The 19,186-nt window shown below is 47.9% G+C and overlaps 1 protein-coding gene across 3 annotated transcripts; it reads right to left on the reverse strand.

The window, feature by feature from the left end:
- Positions 1 to 9,482: 9,482 nt before the first annotated feature.
- Positions 9,483 to 14,782, reverse strand: LOC110288567 (CD177 antigen-like). Of its 3 annotated transcripts, none has more exons than XM_021154876.2 (6): positions 14,722 to 14,782; positions 13,793 to 13,930; positions 11,437 to 11,583; positions 10,450 to 10,632; positions 10,229 to 10,360; positions 9,483 to 9,935 (listed from the first exon to the last, which is right to left on the reverse strand). In XM_021154876.2, the coding sequence occupies exons 2-6, from the start codon at positions 13,854 to 13,856 to the stop codon at positions 9,724 to 9,726; spliced, it is 738 nt and encodes a 245-aa protein (XP_021010535.1). In that variant the 5' UTR covers positions 13,857 to 13,930; positions 14,722 to 14,782; the 3' UTR covers positions 9,483 to 9,723. The 3 variants fall into 3 exon arrangements, with proteins under 3 accessions (XP_021010535.1, XP_021010536.1, XP_021010540.1); XM_021154877.1 differs by lacking the exon at positions 14,722 to 14,782 and adding an exon at positions 14,638 to 14,708; XM_021154881.2 differs by lacking the exon at positions 14,722 to 14,782 and adding an exon at positions 11,775 to 11,886 and having other exon boundaries at positions 13,793 to 13,854.
- Between the last annotated feature and the right edge of the window lie 4,404 nt (positions 14,783 to 19,186).

Raw genomic sequence — 19,186 nt, forward strand, 5'->3', positions numbered from 1 at the left:
TGAAGGCTCACAGTGGGGTCCATGGCGAGTCTAGCTGCCAAGGCCTGGTTTTCATGGTGCTGTGTGACCAGACTTTTCCTGGGGACTCAACACTAACACCTGCTCACCTCCCATTGGGATTCCTTGACAGTGCAATGTATGAATACCACCAGTGTCCAACTTGGTGAACCATGAGGTTTATAGTGGAGTTACTCCCAGGAATATGCTTGGGTGAGGGGTGACTTACAGGAGCAGAAGTCACCCAAACACAGCTGCTTCACCAGAGCTTGTCCCGGCATGAGTGACAGCTCACAAGCCTGGGAACCTGGGGCACCCTGCACAGCATGGAGGCAGGTCATGAAGCTTGAGGGGGCTCTTTCCGGGTGCCTCAGTTGGTGTAAACGTCTTGTGGGCAGCTCTCATGGTTCTGCTTCTTCCAGACATCTGGTCTGGTATCGGAGTCTCCCTTGCAGCGTGGCTTGTCTGAGAGTTTTCTTTGCAGCTTTTATTGTGTTCCCAGGCATAGAGGGGCCTAGTGAATCTGGTTGGTTCCAGGGACTTCCTGCAGCTGCTGTGAATTGTTGCTGCCTAGGATGAAAAGTTTCCTTCTCCGAGGAAACTTACGTGACGCATGTCACTCCAAGGCTCCTTCCCAACATGGGGCCTAACAGAGCCCTCTTGGTACTCCAGCATGATGCACTGGGACACACTGGGACCTAGGAGGGCAGGAGGCTGTGCCCCTCAGCTTCTCTTGTGTGTGTGTGGCTTTAGTTCTCTCTTTCCACAGTCCAGCTTCTGGGAGGTTGACCTGAGACCATCAGGCTTGTAGGAGGAGGCATTACCTGTCACCCACAGACCTGACTTCACAGAGCTTTCAATGTTTTCATTCTGGGCTGAAACTGCCTCGGGCCTGCAGGTGGCTCTGTGGGGAAGGAGCAGGCAGTTCATGTTCCAATCTCACTGTCCTGTTAGAACCCAGAAAGTAGTAAGGCAGGCCCCTAGACCTGACAGCCACAGTACTGAGATGGAGCATGTCAGGAAGAGTGAATCTGGAGATGCAGAAGTAATCATGTGCATCCACACATCCTCCTCAGGGGATTCGTTAATGTTCTCACTGCCATGATTAAAACCAGAAGAAATCAGGTGAATGGAGGGAGGATTCCCTGGTGGGATAAAAGCTGATTGTGGCATGACACCAGGTGTGTATGTGGAGGGGCATGAAGCCAAGACATTGTCATTGGATCCACAATGGAGAGATTGGAGTGGTGGTCCCAGGCATGAGATGGTGCCTGCCCACATTCAGGGTGGGTTGTCCACCTGAATTATTATTCCCACCTCAGTTAATAATCCCTGGAAACACACTCCGCAGTCACAGCCCCAAAGGTGTGCTACATTAGTGCCCTCAGTGTCTCCTTTTCAAATCACCTTGTCAAACACATTAATCACCATACATATCATACAGTCTTTTTATTTGTCTAGATGGAAGTTGGAGTCTTCCATTTAGAAGAGTTTCTATCCCATGAGTCACTGCTCCATCATTGTAATGTTATGTCCACCAGGAGTTCACATAATGAGGTAAAGAAGAGGGCAGAGATAACAGAGAACAGCTCCTCAGAACTGGGATTAGAGTCTGCACTATCAAAACTGCCTATTACAAGACATCTTAACCCCCACCCCAACCTGCCTTGGCATCTCTTCCTGGGCTTATGGGAATGTGCCATCACACCCAACTAAACAGAATCACTCACAGATGTAACATCAGAATGCAGGGGAAACCCATGGTGCCCAAGGAACCAAGGAACAAACCCTGTATGTTAAACATATTGCTGTGGTCAGAGAGACAGCTGTGAAGTCAGAAGTGCATATTGCTCTTGCTGGTTCCCAGCACCCAGGTTCCATGGTTCCAGCCATGCCCAACCCTAGCTCTAGAGGCTCCAATCTCCTGTTCCTGAACTGTGAGGGCACTGCCCTCACATGCTCATACCCACAGGCAGATACAGGCACAGACACCTGATTAAAAATAAACCTGAGAGGCTGAGGCAGAGGGATTGAAAGCTTGAGAGAGACAAGACTGCACAGCAAAGATCTGTGGGTGCAGAATACACTTAGCACAGCTAGTTCAGGACCACAGATCTGGGTGTGGTGTCACACACCTTTAATTTCAGCACTGGGGAGGCAAAGGCTGGTGGATGTCTGAGTTCAGTGCCACTCTGTTTTATGGAGAGAGGTCAAGGAATGCCATGGCTGCACAGAGAAAGCCTGTCTATAAATAAATAAAGCAAGTAATTAGAATCACAAAAAGAGATGGGGGGGGGAGGTGTGACATAGCACTTCACCCCTGTTATTTCAGCAGAAGCCAGTTGAAGCCAAAGCAAGATGATTACCACAAGTTCAACATCAGCCTGGTCTACCCATGGAGTTCCACATCAGCCAAAGCTATCAATATACAGTGAGATCCTTTCTCATATAAATAAATAAATAAAGCCTCAGGTCCACTGTGAACTTGGCTTGAGAGTTCATCTTGGTAGATTTTACTTTTGATGAGTATGAAGTGCCCCTCCTTGTCTTTTTTGATAACCTTGGGTTGGAAGTCAGTTTGATTCGATATTAGAATGGCTACTTTTTGCTTGGAAAATTGTTTTTCAGCCTTTCACTCTGAGGTAGTGTCTGTCTTTTTCCCTGAGGTGGGTTTCCTGTAAGCAGCAAAATGTTGGGTCCTGTTTGTGTAGCCAGTCTATGTCTTTTTATTGGGAATTGAGTCCATTGATGTTAAGAGAAATTAAAGAAAATTAATTGTTGCTTCCTGTTATTTTTGTTGTTAAAGTTGGGATTTTGTTCTTGTGGCTGTCTTCTTTTAGGTTTGTTGAAGGATTACTTTCTTGCTTTTTCTAGGGTATAGTTTTCGTCCTTGTGTTGGTGGTTTCCCTTTATTATCCTTTGAAGGGCTGGATTCGTGGAAAGATATTGTGTGAATTTGGTTTTTCCATCTATGGTAATTAAGAGTTTTGCTGGGTATAGTAGCCTGGGCTGGCATTTGTGTTCTCTTAAGAACTGCATAACATCTGTCCAGGATCTTCTGATGAGACTATGTTACTTGACCTTTTTCCCTTACTGCTCAATGAATTTGAAATTCTTGGGCAAATGGATGTATCTGGAGGATATCATCCTTAGTGAGGTAACCCACTCACAAAAGAAGCCATTAGATATGCACTCACTGATAAGTGAATATTATCCCAGAAACTTAAAATACCCAAGATACAATTTGCAAACCACAAGAAAATCAAGAAGAGGGAAGACCAACGTGTGGATACTTCTTTCCTCCTTAGAATAGGGAACAAAATACCCATGAAAGGAGTTACAGAGACAAAGTTTGGAGCTAAGACAAAAGGATGGACTATCCAGAGACTACCCCACCTGGGGATCCATCCCATAATTAGCCACCAAACCCAGACACTATTGCATATGCCAGCAAGATTTTGCCGAAGGAACCCTGATATAGCTGTCTTGTAAGAGGCTATGCCAGTGCCTGGCAAATACAGAAGTGGATGCTCACAGTCATCTTTAGGATGGAACACAGGGCCCCCAATGGAGAAGCTAGAGAAAGCACCCAAGGAACTGAAGGGGTCTGCAACCCTATAGGTGGAACAACAATATGAACCAACCAGTACCCCCAGAGCTCGTATCTCTAGCTGCATATGCAGCAGAAGATTGCCTAGTCGACCATCATTGGGAAGAGAGACCCCTTGGTATTGCAAACTTTATATGCTCCAGTACAGGGGAACACCAGGGTCAAGAAGTGGGAGTGAGTGGGTAGGGGAGCAGGGCTGGTGGAGGGTATAGGGAACTTTCAGGATAGCATTTGAAATGTAAATAAAGAAAATACCTAACCAAAGGAAAAAAAAAAAAAAGAAAAGAAAGAAAGTCTCAAGCCAGGCCCAGTGGCTTTCTCTTCCTGCTGCCTTCAGATCCAGAGACATAGTATCTTCAGCTTGCCTGTGAGGAACTAAATGAAGTTGTTTCCTGTTAGCGTGGCAATGGTGTCTCCACAGTGTAGTAGAACACCGACCAAAACATATGGTAATTTCTGAACAAGTGATTCCCCAGGGAGGAGGAAGAAAAAGGCTCTACTTCCTGGTATTTCCACATTCCAGGGGTGTGCTTACTCAAAGCCACCAAGATGCCACTGACCAGAAATGTGAGGACATGATCAAAAGGCTCCAGTGTGGAGGACAGAACAGTCAGAACTTCAAGGACATCCTTGGCTACTATCCACTTCAGAGCTAGCCTGGGCTCTGTGAGATTCTGTCTCAAAATGCAAAGAGAAGACACATTTTAGTTGTATTTCTAGTGTCCAGTTCAGTAGCGTTGAGCACGTTCAGGGTGTGGTCAGCAGATCCCCAGAACACACTGACACCCTACCATTCCAAACACCTCTCAGGGCTGTGGCTAAAGACTGCTCATCTCCATGCATAAAGCACCAGTTCCATCTGCCGCACTGTATCAACCAGGTATGGGGTGCATGCCTGAAATCCCAGAGCATAGAGTTATGGTATTCACTTAAGTCTAACATAACTCACATTCCAGGTGAATGCATTTGACAGAGATTGTCATCAAGCTTCTCCTGGTCGCTCAGGGCTGCAGACCAGACTCGGAACTCTTTAGCAACAAGGAGCCAGGATCTCACAGAATATTTAAGCCTGCAGACTAGAAACATTTGTGCCACGTTATTGTTATATTCTTCCATCAGTCAGGATAGGAGTTGGGCCCTGGACCTGGGAACATGAACTTAGTTTAACCCTGCCAGCCAGATGAAGTCTCTTAGATGACTTGACAGAGACAGATGTCTCCTTACAATAGAAGCTGTTCAGCTATTGGGAAGTCCCCAGCTCCTGTAGGGCCTCCGACCTTGAACTTAGTTTTTCTCTATGATTAAATAGAGTTTGAAAACAAAATGGCAGCATTTAGAACAATAATCTTTTCCTTGTTCCCAATAAGGACAAGTATCTGTTACAGTGACATGGTGGCCTATTTCTTAGGCATGGCTGGACATCTATAGTCACCCTGTCCAAGGCCCAGGAATCATTGTGGAGTAAGGGAAGAAAAAAAGAAATGAGTGCAGTGTTGTATAACAGCTTCTGTAACATAGAAACATTTCCACCCTGCAGGGAGTTCCAAAGGCAGGAAGGCAAAGAACTCAATATAGCTTCTTGGGAGTCCCTGAAACCAACCAGATTCAAGGTAAGCAGTAAAAATTTCAAAGAAGACCCTCAAAGCAAGCTGCAAAGGAGACTGATGCCAGACCAGCTGCCTGGAAAAAATCCAGAATGCAGTCAAGCTGCCTGCAAGATGTTTACACCAACTCAGGCACCGGGAACGGGTACCCTCAAGCTTCATGGCCTGCCTCCATGCTGTGCAGGGTGCCCCAGGTTCCCAGGTTTGTGAGCTGTCACTCATGCCGGGGCAAGCTCTGGTGAAGCAGCTGTGTTTGGGTGACTTCTGCTCCTGAAGTCACCCCTCACCCAAGCATATTCCTGGAAGTAACTCCACTATAAACCTCATTAGTTGGAGACACCCAAGCACATGCTACAGCCACGCCGTCCTGGGGCAGGCAGAGAAAGACTCCCAAATGCCTGCCCAGACCTGCCTTCCCAGAGAGGCTGAAAAGAGGACACCCAAGCTCCTGTTGTGGGCACCTTTATAATGGACCAACATGTGAGGGAGAGCTGGGAAAGATGGAGCAGGTGGTGGGAAGATGGGAGAGGAAGCGAAGCCGGGGGACTTGTACACTGTGGAGAAAGGTGGAGTTGGAGACACAGCTGCAGTGAGGAGTAGGCAGCTATGAAGAGGACGTGCTGAAGTCCTGACCTGGGCTGTTGCCAAAGGCCATGACTATGTCTGTGTTCCTGCTGCGGCTGGGATCTGTGCGGATATCTGTGGCCTGAGTTACCATCAAAGGTCAAACAGATATCCATGGTCTGGGCTGTGCTGCCTCCTCAGGCCATGGAGACATATGGACACATGCTACTGCCAGGGTCATGTCTGGGCCAGGTTCTGTGTTGATTTCTGAGGCCCATGTTCCATCAAAGGCCATGCAGATGTCCCTGGTCTGGACTGCCACCTGAGTCACTGTGCTGAACTGGTTCTGCCCCTCGCCAGCTACCACCCTCTGGAGAGCTGGGCCTGCCCCTAGCCTGGGCAGCACAGTAGAGCTGACCCTGATGGCAGGTGAGACAGTGAGCCAGCCCAGAGGGTGTGAGTGTGGGAGAGATGGCCCTGCCCCTATTCAGCCAGGGGTGCCTTGGGTGATGGAGATATCCCCTCCCCTTTGCCCCTGCCAGCCTTTAGCAGGAGGGAGAAATGGCCCTGAGGTCATGAGAGTAGGAGAGCTGGCCCCACCCTTCACTGGCTGCAGAACTCAGGACACCAGGCTCTGCACTTCTCCTGGGTAGTGCACTAGAGGTGGCCCCAGAGTTAGAGGCATGGATGAGCTGGTCCGAAGGACATGAGAGCAGGAAAGCTGAACCTACCCCTTTCAGTCTGAAGCATTGGGCAGTGCTGGAGAGCTCACTCTGGTGTTACAGGCACAGGAGAGCCAAGGGGCTGACTAACGACCCAGGGCTTTGAGTTGTCCTCCTATCTTAACATCTAACCACCTGGGATCTATCTGCCGGAGCATGGGAATGGGCTCATTCTACAGAACCAAAGCTGCCCCAAAACATCCGGCAGCAGAGAGGACATCACTGCCCAATTTACGAAACAACAACAACAACAAGGTATACAAAACAAACTAAATTATTCTGAGGAGTAGCAATACTACCCCATCCCCACCACTTTATTTTTAAATAATGTGAAAGTTGTCCATTGCCTCTGTCTGTAAAGGACTGGTCTTGAGGGTTATATGGAACGCCTATGTCATTTCAGCAGGTTGGCAAAATTCTTGAAAAGGCTAAGTGGTGTGGGCAGAAACATTGCCAGTTTGTATTACTTTCCAGAGGCATAAATTAGCAAAAGCCAGTGGTACATCATCTGCAGTATTGAATAGAAAAATAATTTTTAAATGAGCAATACAAATCTAGAGGATTAGTCTAGTTTTTGTGTAAATAGTTCTTTTAGCTCTGTATTATTTGTAGAAAGCATAATCTACATAGTGAATAATAAAAGCAAGAGGAAACAATGTTTTAGTTCTCTTTAAAGCAATAGTAACAAACTTTTGACATGAAGTTGGGCTATTTGTCATTTCTCATTTTTTAAAAAAAATCTCATTGAATGACTATGCCATCCGCCCTTGGAGGACTACAGCCAGTATATTACTACCATTCTCTGCTCCCTGTTGAATGACTGCCAATAGTTGAGGCACTGCCAGCCCTTGGAGGACTACAGCCAGTGATGACCCTTGAGTATGCAGAGGCCCACGATCAGCACCAAGGAGAATGCAATCATTAACATCTCCCCCCTTGCTAAAAGGATGGATGGCAACCTGGCACTTCCATTGGCATTCTCAATATGCTAGTTGCTTGGCATTAATCATCCCTACCCCTCCATCGGCTCCTAGGCAATCACAAAAGATGAGAAGCAAAATCTAGCTATGGCTCACCAGGCCCCTGTGTAATTTAGGAAACTTCCTCTGTCTTTGTTCCAGAATGTGGTAACTTACACCATGCTTGCAGTGCCAAAGCACTTATTCGTCCCTAAGCCTCGGGAGGATGTATAATCTGTCACTAGTGTCACTGTACAAGCCGTCCCCTGCTGACATTTCAAAAGCTGTGGGCACATGATTTTCTTGATTTCTAGTAGCTTGGTCCTGACAACTTTTTGAATACTCAGTCTTTTACACTAAATATTCACCCCTGTAAGACAAGCTTTGCTAAGATCCTCCAGTCAGAGGGAACAAAATAGCCAGAAGCAGAATGAAGGAGACAGTGTAAAAGAGGGCAGTTGGCCCACCCTGAGCACAAGCCTGCTTCAGATGCTTAAGAGTCTCAAGTGAACTGGTATATAGTTTTTAGCTCATTGCTGTAGTTTCAGGATCCAGGAAAAGAAAAGAAAAGAAAAGAAAAGAAAAGAAAAGAAAAGAAAAGAAAAGAAAAGAAAAGAAAAGAAAAGAAAAAATCCATTCCATGTCTTCTCCCATGCCCGGGCTCAATACAGGGTCTGGGAGACCAGTATGGTGACTGAAAAGGAGCTTTTTTTTTTTTTTTTTTTTTTATGGAGGTTGAGAAACCTCCCCAACAAGGTTTTCTGACTGAGGGGACATGAAGCAGCAGGAAACAGTCTCCGCATCATCAGGACCTGTTCTGATGGACAGGGGATGGGAGCAGAGGGAATTGGAGCTAGAGGTGCAGGGGAGGGGGGTGGAGGGAGGAGAAGGGGGAGGGGGAGGAAGAAGGGGGAGGGAGAGGAGGGGGAGGGGGAGGGGAGGAGAGGGAGGAGTGGGGAGGGGAAGGAGAGGGGTGGGGGAGGAGATCCCTCGCCTCCTCACAGAGAGGCACATGCTGTATCTTCAGGTTTAATCCTCCTTCTGTTCACAGGGTTAGCTCTGTTCTTTCCAGATCGTTTTAGTTTGTTATTATAACTGTGTCCCTTTTCTCTCACTGTTCTTATTTCTTTCCACAGCTGAAAAGTATTGCCAGGAATTATTTCTGGTTCCCTTGCAGCAAATTCACCATGAATTGTTCTTTCTAAACAGGACCAAGTTGTGAGATGCAGAGATCCCTCTTCGGGGAGAGAAGGCTGACGTTCCCTCATGAACTCCAGGGATTTTGTCAGCTGAAGGTGTCTTGCTTCAGCTCCTTCCTCCAGCAACAGCGCTTGCAGAACTGCAGACAAAGCTTGTACCTTCCTCTGCCTGCCCGATTACTTAAGATCCAGTGAAGTCTCCTGCCTTTACTACACCAGTGTGTGCAAGATTCCTAGCAGTCCCTCAACTTTCAACCCATCTCCTTTCTCCACTCTATAACCCCCCACCCCATATTTCAGGTCCCTGTTCCGGGCACCACTAATAAGCGCCCATGTTCTTACTGGACCACGGTCAACTGATATGGCCACAAGGAATTAAACCAGGCCAGGTGGAGGGCCCACAGCAAGGCTGAGGCTATGACAATTTTATTGAGAGCAATCAGATTGGTTATACCTTTATAAGAAACAGAATCTAATGGCGGTCGCCAGGATACAATGAAGTTTGCAGGCCATACAGGGCACAAAGGATTAGTATCTAAGATTATCCTACCAGGTTTCCATGCTTTCTTGACTGCTCGGGAACACACAAAGAAAGACAAATTAACCTGAAGCTTCACTACCTCTGGGAGCGCATCAGTCTCTCAGGAACTGGAAGCCATTTTGTGCACCAGGAGCCATGGACACTAACCTGAAAAACCTATGACACATGCCACTTAAGGCAGCTAGGCCAGGCCAAATTCCATGGTCCCATGCACACATCTTGGCAGCTAGACTCGCCATGGACCCCACTCTGTGCCCTCAGCTCCTCACACAGAGAAACGCAGCCCTTGGACAAACAACAGCAACTTTATTTTCCACATGTGGTCAACGTGTGCTTGTCTGCTCTGGAGCCAGCTGGGTTCAGTGGCTCCCAAGTCTAAACATTAGGGGCAGAGGTGTGTGGGTGAGGGATGAGGGCTCCCGACAGCGCAGGCCTACAGTGCCCAGCCTCAGGTCTTTGGGTTATGAGGTCAGAGGAGGGCTGGGTCTGGGTGGCCAAGAGGGATTAAGAATGGCCAGGAAATGGGTTCAGCAGAGGACAGATCTCTGTAAACAAAGGGCTAAGAGCCCAAACATCCAGGTCAGTAAGATGCTCGGGACAAGTACGTGTGAGGATAAAGTGACATGTGACTCAAGGGTTTCTTTTATCCTGATGGCTCCAATTGTATTTCGGTTGTTCAATAAGTATGTGTAAGATGAGTTCAGGCATCCGAAAATGCCAAAAGAGACACTGAGGCCACCTAGAAGATAAAGATCAAGTCAGGGGCAAGGGACAGGAGGCATAGTTCAGGAAAACTTTTTAAAAATTCATAGCTAAGAGTCCAGGCTCCAGCCTTCCCCAGTGACCCAGGAGTCTTGGCCCAGGTGCAGGACTCCACCCTCCTCACACCCAGGGTTATACTCTCCAGCCACACTCCCTCTGCAACAGCAATCCAGGCCTCTGCACACCTCCCTCAATTTCATCCCTCCTCCTGAGCCTCTGGAGTCATGGCCACAGTCTCCTTCGTCCTGGGGATGCAGCCTCATCCCTTACCTCCATTCACTCCCAAGGAAGTTGCATAGCATTTAGTGTCCTTAGGGCACAAGGTATGGTTGGACTTCCTACCGCAAGAACCCTTAAAATCCAAGCAGACAGGACACTTGGTGGTTCCTGGCTCATTGTACTCTGAGGAGAGAGAAGGAGGGGCTGTAGGGCATGCTCTCAGCTGCAGTCACAGGCTGTTCCCTCAAGTGCTGGGAGCCAGGGTCACATACCTGAAAGTTTCATGTTGTTAAGGAGGACACTGGTGCTTCTAGCGTTGTTGCACAGTTCAGTGTCACAGAAGTGGACATAAGATGCACTCACTATTCCAGGTCCAGGGGAAAACACATCTGTTTTTTTTATCTTACCAGGAACAGTGGTGATGCCTTTGGTCCCCAATATGAGAGATTTTTCACCTAGATGCATAAAAGAGTGACATTGAGGCATAAAAGAAAAAGATGGCGAGAAGTGACAGCCCAGTTCTTGGGTCCCTTGATTCTCCCACTTAGGAAGAGTACAAATCTCAGAGACAGCAGGACAGATCATGACCTCAGTCTGCCACAGACTGAAGGCCAAACCTGGCTCCCTCTACGCTGCCCCTTGCAGACCCTGTTACCAGGCCCCTCCACACACTGAGCCCCTGCACCATGCTGCAGCCTCACCCTGATCAGCATCTCCTCTCCCCTGCTGGGCTTCTCTCTACACTCTGCCCTTCACACCACACTTGGCTCCCTGGGCTCTGCTTCTCTCTCCTTCCCACTTCCCTGTAGAGCTGCAGGACTCAGGCTTAGCAGAACCTGACACAGACACTCAGCATCCTCTCTCCCTACTTCCCTCCTTCCCTTGCACTCTCCCTCCCTTGCTCTCTCCCTCGCTATTTCTTCATTCTTCCTAGGCCCTGAGTTTCCTCTAGTCCAGGCTGCTTCTTAACTCCATATGTTGGTACAGATGAAGTTGACTGTCTCCACCCACAGCCCCATGCTGGCATTACAGGCACACAGCACCACACCCAGTTCATGTGGTAAGGGTTCAAGCCCAGGGTTTCTCGCTAATTAACATAGGTCTTCCTTATATACCCTATCACAGCTTAGCAGAACAAGACACAGAGAAAAGAGATTACAGGCTTGAGGGGAGCTGGGAATTCTGGAGAGAATGGAATCCAAGGCAGGGCTGGGTCTGACCCCGTGTGGGAGTGTGTGCCTCCAGCTCAGAGCACGCACCTACATCTATGAGCAGGAACGTCTCCTGACACATTTTTCCTTTATTGCTCTCTAACGCAATCGTACGATCTACGATCCACTCAATTGATGTCTTACTGAAGTTTTGGCCAAACTTCATCAAGGATCCATCCTGACAGTTCAGAGTATCTGTGGAGAGGAAAACCCAGGGTTCATGAGGGTCAGGGAGCGCACCATGTGTGTGCCTACAGTTTGTGGGGTACGGAGAACATAAAATCCCGACATACCCCCAGTGCCCTGGCTGTGCCATTCCTGCCTTGCATTAGGGAGGGACTGAGAACTCAAAGCCTCCAGGCCTCCAGTCCTCCTCACCCACTTACTGCCTGAACCCCTTCAGGGGCCTCCTCTCAGAGCCTTGGGAGGAAGGCTTGCCTCTCGACTGATGGCTCCTCTTCGGGCACTCTCAACTCCCCATCTGGTTTCATGTTCTCACTACAATAACAAGGAAGGAGGCCTGCAGCCATAGATATGTCTGTGTGTATCTGTGTTGCTGCTTGGTGGAACTTGTGCCCATGGGCATGTGCTCAGAGGTCAATGCCAAATGTCTTCCTTCATCAGATTTCAGTGTCGCTTTCTGAAATGTCAACTCACTCTTTTGGCAAGACACAGGAATCGATAAGACCATCTGTCTTCCCCAGTTCTGGGGCTGCAGACCCTTTACCAACAAAACCATCTCCCTGACATACTATATTTCCATACACTGAAAAGTCCTAGATTCCAAACAAAACTGCTCAATATGTAGTGAGCACCGAGTACTGCTCTGTGCCTGGATATGGAGATGGATCTCCAAGGATGAGCCCCCTCCATCCTCACATGTTGTGTTTCTGAGACAGCTCTTGCTCTGTGGTCCAGCCTGGCTTCTGTCTCAGGAGCACAGGGTTTGTAGAGCCAGCTACTATAGTCACTATTGATTCAACTGTGTCATCTCCTAACCACAGCCCCCAGCAAGTGACAGCATTCTCAAGGGAGGGCAGCAGGCAAGAGGTGTTGAGGAGCCTGCCCAATATCACCCAGGCAGTAAGTGGCAGAGCTGGACTCAGAATCTTGGCTGTCACCTTAGCATCATGGTTGACCAATCTAGTTTGAGGATCCTGAACATGGGACTTCCCTAAGGGAGCTCTCAGGATCATTACATTATCAGCTGTGCCAGCATCATGCGAAATATTTGGAGTTGGGACAGCTGTCCACAAGGACCCCCAACCCTCTCAGTGGCCCAAGTGGGAAGCTGAAATCATTTCTGATCTGCCCTCCTCCTGCAAACCAGACCTGCGCTCTCTGTTCCACCCCACCCACATCCTCCCCATCTTGCTCAAAGGTGGCTCCTTTCCCCCAGTTATTCCAGCTGCAGCTCTGTCCCCATTCTCACCCATTCTTTCTCTGCAGCCCATGTTACAGTCCCCAAGAAACCCCGTGTGACTTGCTCTGCACAGTCTGCAGATCCTGAGCACAGTCCCCCACCTCTAATGCCTCCAGCCAGCAAAGATGACACAAGGCCTTTCCCTGCCTGTCGTGGGTCTCTCTGATCTCCCTTCACTTCTCCCCCATGTATTTGCCACCCCCCCCAACAGTCCATGGATCCTGTTAAATGGTGAGGTAATAAAGTCAGGCCCCATGAGTAACTCTGAGAAGCCATGAGGAGGCAAAAACTACTGGTAGGGCCACAGCTCCCCCAGATTAAATTCTCATCTTCAAGAGCTGAAGCAATATCTCAGTGGTTAAAATACTCACTAGCCTTCCAAGTGCTGAGTTTGACCCCAGAACATATGAGCATATACCCTCCTGCAGGCACAGACAGACAGACACACACACACCCCTATACATAATTCAAAATAACAAAGATACGTCTAAACACTCTGAGTTCTCAGAATGGCCGCCAGGCTCCTGCGTGACTTGGCCTTCCCATGTCTTCATGTGCCCATGCCCTCTTTGTCCCTAGGCCCCTGATATAGTCCTGCAGGTGAGGGGACATCGCATAGGGACTGGGAAGAAAAGGAGGATGGGACATATTCTAGTCTGACAGAGCTACTCAGAGGAAGGCAAGGAGACGAGGAACACAGGGGACAGACAATATGGTGGGCACCCAATATTGATGATGGAACAAGGGACATGCATCTTTGATTTCCTGCCTGAAAATGTGGGCAGGGTGCTGGCCTCCAACCGTGGGTAGGAGAGCTAGGTGTTGCCAGACACAAGGTCCTTCTCAGGCCTTTGCACATGGTTTCCTCCTCCATGACTGCAATTGTTTTCTCCTCCACTCTGTGAAGAGACACTAAGGGAAATGTAGTGCATTCTGACATTCAAATGATGACTGCCAGCTGCTCTTCTTCTGCATCCTCACCTGAGCAGGGGCAGAAGCCCAGCAGAGAGAGGAGCAGGACATACTGGATGCGGCAGGCTCCCATGGCTTCTCTGAGGCTGGGAAGAGCTGATCAGGACCTGGGAACTGATAAACTGCAGGAGTCAGTTCCACCAGAACCTAAGAATGGGAGGGAAGGCAGTCTGTTCTGAAGTCCTTGGAGGTTCCATCGGGCTTACTCTGCCTCCTGTTCTCTGTCTGAACATTCAGTCTCAGCTATGGCTTCCCTCAAACCAAGATCCCAGCGACTGTGTTCCTTCAGGGTCAAGATTCAGGACAGTAGCCCCAGAAACCCTCTGCTTTAAGCATCAAAACGTCAGAGCCCAAGCAGACCCTTTTCTTGGCCTCAGCTTCTCAGTCCTCAGGACCTAGCTCCAACAGAACTGAATTTCTGAGGGGTTATCTGTCCTACGAATGTGGCTTTTCGGTTCTATTCTCACAGCCCCAGCTCCCCAGGAGCCCGGATTCTAGTGGTTCAGTTTCCTTCTACACGACTGCGTACAATCCTAGGCACCATGCCATGAAGGAATACAAACCCCGGCCTCTTCCTTCATTCATGGGTGACCAGATCCCAGATACTTCCCTTAGACACAAAGTTCAGAACTGAGCATTTTTCAAAGACCCAGGAAAGAAACCTAGTAAGAGCAAAGCCCCCCTCTCTCAGAATAGAATGACAGGTCCGAGTTCTCCCTCAAAACCAACACTTCAGTATGTTATCTCTTCATCAAACTATGGCGTCCATACCCCAGCCCTCCTCTCTCAAATCAGGACACCCTCCCCCCGGCCCCGTATGCCCCTTCTCCCTCCTTTTCCCTGCTCCATCTCACTGGCTTCTTTCTTTGGGGCTCGGGGATCTGATCTCTCACTGCTACGTTTCCTTTTAAGTCTTTCTGGCTTCATAATGTCCTCACCAGCATCTCAGCCTTTGAAGACGCTTACAGTTGTCTCAGGCCTGCCCATAGTGACCTTAGTCAGACAAGACCCTCGAAGTCCCATTGGTTAATGAGTATCCATCTCATGCCTTGATTGGATAAGCCTGGAGAACCACCGCATCTCATTGGTCTTCAGTGAAGCCAATAACTGGCCGCCTCAGAAGGCACGCATGCGTAGAAAGTGCGTGTTCGGCAAAGGTCAGTGGCAGTTGCTGCGGAGGTCATCCTCCAATTGCAGGGTCACATGGTATCTGGGAAACTTCTGTGAGGAACGCTCTTTGCCCTGTCACTGCAGATCTTTCTAGATTGTACATATGAGCAGGGAGCAGGTGACGGCACAGATTGCCACCACAGACATTTATGCTCCTCGATCCCGGGAATATGATCATTCAGATTAGACATAGATGTCAATTCTTTTATTACACTTAATTTAGTGTGCTTGTGTGTTGACGCACATGCGTGAAGTTGCACGTGACAGATGACATTTTGGGGAGTGACTTTTGTCTTTCTACCGTTTAGATCCCAGGAATCTAAATCAGGATGTCAGGTTTGGCAAGAGATGCACCCTGAATCACCTTGCTGGCTCTCAGGTCTTTTGTTAAAAACTAAAAATATATTTGTTATATAGAAAGTAGTTTCCTTGCAAACTGTCCCTGAGTTCATATAATGTACTTTACTTGTGTAGTCCCTGAGCAGCTTCTAGCTAGAGCTGTTAAAATGGCTTCGCCTGTCAAAACAGCAACACCTCCTGTGCCTGCAGCTGTCGTGGGGTATAAAAATAAGAGCTGTCCATGATGCTCTTACCTCCTTTTCTGATTCAGACTATGGTCTTCAAGATACACCACCACAGGAGCTGCCCCCCCCCAAAAAAAAAAGAAAAGAAAAAAGAAACAGCAACAACAAAACCACAACAACTCTGCATGGTGACAACACCTCCTCTCCAGCCTACCCAGGCACCTCAGCAGTGATTTAAACCAAAGCCAGCCGCAGCTGCAAAGGGCTCCGCATCCCAGTCCATAGGTCTGATGCAGGGAAAGGGGGTGAAAAAAGCCACCAATCCCTGAGTTCCTTAAACTCAGGACTTGAAATCCAACCTATCCTCACTTTGGAAATCTCTGCTCTGAAAAGGTCCGCCCCCTAAGAAATCCTATGTAAGCTTTGCCCTTTATTCATTTCTGGGCTGTCCACTTACAGGAGCAGTGGCAGCCATCCTTGGATTCTCCTGACCCTCCAATAAATCTCCGAGATTTGCTACCTGGTGTGTGACTCTGAAGTGGGAACTTTAAGGATTCTTTGGAGTCCGTTGTGTTGAATGATGTTTTTGCTGAGACAAGACACATGCTGAGGGAAGGAGAACAAGTGATGTTTGGAGGGTTTAAACAGGACTCTATGGACTGATGGAGAGGGACCTAGGCTGGCTTATAGAGCTAACTGTGCAATGCTTGTGGGTCTGGAGTCTTTGCTGATCTTTGCTTCCCTGAGAGAGGCACAGCCTTCTCCTGGTCCCTCCTGCTGACTCGAGCCAAGGCCTGGCTGTCTCTGCTAAGTCATGTCACCACTGCTGATTCCTGTTCGCTATCCTGACTCTACCAAACTCGACTGCTGCTATATCCATGAGGTGTTTGCAAGTGGATCGGGGTGTTGCAGCTGCTGACCTGTGAACTGAATTGCTGATTTCCAGACAACCCAGACAGGAGTTGCTCCAAAGAGCCTTTCTAAACAGGTCCACTTCCCCTGTATCCTTTCTTTGGTGGGTGTTGGGCTACAAGGGAGGTTAAAGAATTTAAGAACTATCATTAAAAGTAAGATTGAAAAAAATTAAAGTTACATTCTTCCATCAAAAGAAACTAAGAAGCAATGAAGAGAAGAAAATAAGAAGTGAAGAAGTGAATCAATGGCTCATGGGATAGTAAGGTGACGCCAGTCTGGCCAGCTCTGGAGTAGAGAACATGGCTAGCATGGATCTGGCAGGCCTTTTTCCTCTTTCCTATTCCCTGTGCCTTGCTGAGACAAAAACAAAAAACAAACAAAAACAAAAAAACAAAAAACCCAAACCAAACCAACCAACCAACAAACAAATCTTAGATTACATTCCTAAAGCAAGCTGCCAAAGTCTAGTCCCTTGCTTATCCATTTCCTCCTCCTGAGGCCGGCTACCAAGATCCGGATATCCAATTTTTGAAATCCACCACTCAAAAGCCCCTATGTCTCACCTAACTGACATGCCCAATTAAAATTAAACACCTCGTCCTAACATGGGGTTTCCTCCTTTAACTGTATGAAGTGCCATTTTCCTATATACCATATCTGCCTCCTCTCCATCCAAAGGCAGTCCTCTGTCCTCTGGGACAAATACCCCTTTCCTTCTCCCTCCATCTCCTGTCTCTGCCGTTTGTCCCTACCCTCTGTGCCTTTGGGCCAAATATACTACCATGTCCTACCCCATGCTAACAGATCACCCTTTCTTCTCTCTTTAAAAATTATACTTCCACACTTGGACTGAGTACACGTCAGCATGGCTCTCCCCAGCACCAGGTCAGGTTCTTCTAGTATCATCGCCATGAAGAAGGTGTTCAGCCGCTCCAGCTGTAGCCTGGGCTTGATCAACCATGTGACAGTTTCTCAGGCAGCTGCAGATTTGAAACACATCTGTCTGCAGAATTCTCATCATGACACTCTGCTGACTGGAGTGTACTTCGAGTACAACTCCCTCAGACCCCAGAAAGTCTGCTCCTTTCTGTAATCATATAGCTTACAGTTCCTCAAAGCATTTTTCATGAACCAGTGAATTTTTAAGAGAGCTGCGTTTGGTCTATGCAAAAGCTTCTCTTTAGCATGTGTCATGATACACAGTCCTCTCCTTGTCAGTCCTTAACGTCTACCTGTCTGAATTTTCATGGATTTCTGTTTCACAAGGTTTAACTATTTTATATACACTAGTCATAGCATACAATAAAACAGCATACAAAAAAAATTATACCTCAATGTCAATTGCTGCTGTTTTTCTGCCTAAGTCAGATAGCAGCAATTTTAATTTATCTTCCCTGCTTAATAAAGGATCTCTGTGCAAATGGGTGGTTGGGTATGGTTTGTGCCTAATCCTGGGTCTGTATGGAAGGTCTCTTTCAATGTATTCTCTGTGGGAGACTCCAACATCTACCTGGACATAGAGAGTGGTCGGTTAGTATGGCAGTACTGTCTTTTGGCAACATATAAAAAAATGAGATACTCCAGGGCACTAATGTAGCACACCTTTGGGGCTATGACTGCTGAGTGTGTTTCCAGGGATTATTAACTGAGGTGGGAATAATAATTCAGGTGGACAACCCACCCTGAATGTGGGCAGGCACCATCTCATGCCTGGGACCCACCATTCCAATCTCTCCATTGTGGATCCAATGACAATGTCTTGGCTTCAATCCCCTCTCTACATACACACCTGGTGCCACGCCCCTGCCACAATCAGCTTTTATCCCACCGGGGAATCTTCCCTCCATTCACCTGCTTTCTTCTGGTTTCCATCATGACAGTGAAACATTAATGAATCCCCTGAGGAGGATGTGTGGATGCACATGGTTACTTCTGCATCTCCAGATTTGCTCTTCTTGACATGTCGCATCTCAGTACTGTGGCTGTCAGATCTACGTTTTAGGATCCAAGGATCAGTGGAGGAAGACCCCATACTCAAACAGTATGCAATGGCAAAGAATATATATTTTGCAGAAATTTTGTGGAGGAGGAGGGTTGGTGGTGGTCAACCACTCATCAAAATGATGTCAAGTGTAGGTGCTCCTAAGCCCCTTTTATGCAGGGCTAGGAGAATTTTCCAGAAGGGTTAGGCAAGCTCTAATTGATTTGTAGGGGGCAAAGCAGTGACATCGATACAATTCTGATTGATTGATAAGTTGGTTTCATTATATTTGGTGAGACCTTGAAGCGTTTTGGAGACCAGCTCATTATGGCCTTGTTATTTCCTCTGTCCAGTTATCACAGGAGCTGACTCTGATGCAGACATATGCTCCCTAAGTCAGGGTCATCACTGATCAGCAGCTTATTGTCACTGTCTTCCTCTGAGAAGCTCAGTTTGTTTCCGGGGAATTGGAATTTTTTATTCCCGAGATTTTGGACCTCTCATTGAACCTCTCAACACCCCTTTCCCATGGTCTGAATCACTGGCTATAAGGGGCATACTGGGGCCTAAGGACTATAGGCTTTAGTGTCGAAACGTGGGCCTTTTTGACTTAGCATCTCAGCTATAAGGTGGGACAAAAATGGACACCATAATTTTCTTCTGTAACTGCTTCCTGCTGGCATTAGGAGGTTGTCAAGGGGGCCCAAGGAGGCTGAAATGCTGGGCAATGGGGCATCTATCAGAAGCACAGGATCAGGTGACCCAACTGAAAGACAGGAAACCACCGTATCCACTGAGCTGGTTAATCACCAG

The sequence above is a fragment of the Mus caroli genome, unplaced genomic scaffold, assembly GCF_978045245.1.
Source record: "Mus caroli unplaced genomic scaffold, Mus_caroli_1 scaffold_8, whole genome shotgun sequence".
In the NCBI taxonomy this organism is placed as follows: Eukaryota; Metazoa; Chordata; class Mammalia; order Rodentia; family Muridae; genus Mus; species Mus caroli.

Excerpts from the sequence above, each read along its gene's own strand:
- LOC110288567 (XM_021154876.2), bottom strand. The coding sequence starts at position 13,856 with ATGGGAGCCTGCCGCATCCAGTATGTCCTGCTCCTCTCTCTGCTGGGC. Across the intron at positions 11,584-13,792 it reads GGGCTTCTGCCCCTGCTCAG|ATACTCTGAACTGTCAGGAT; the intron begins GTGAGGATGCAG and ends TCCTCTCCACAG. Across the intron at positions 9,936-10,228 it reads TTCCTTGGGAGTGAATGGAG|GTGGCCTCAGTGTCTCTTTT; the intron begins GTAAGGGATGAG and ends TTTATCTTCTAG.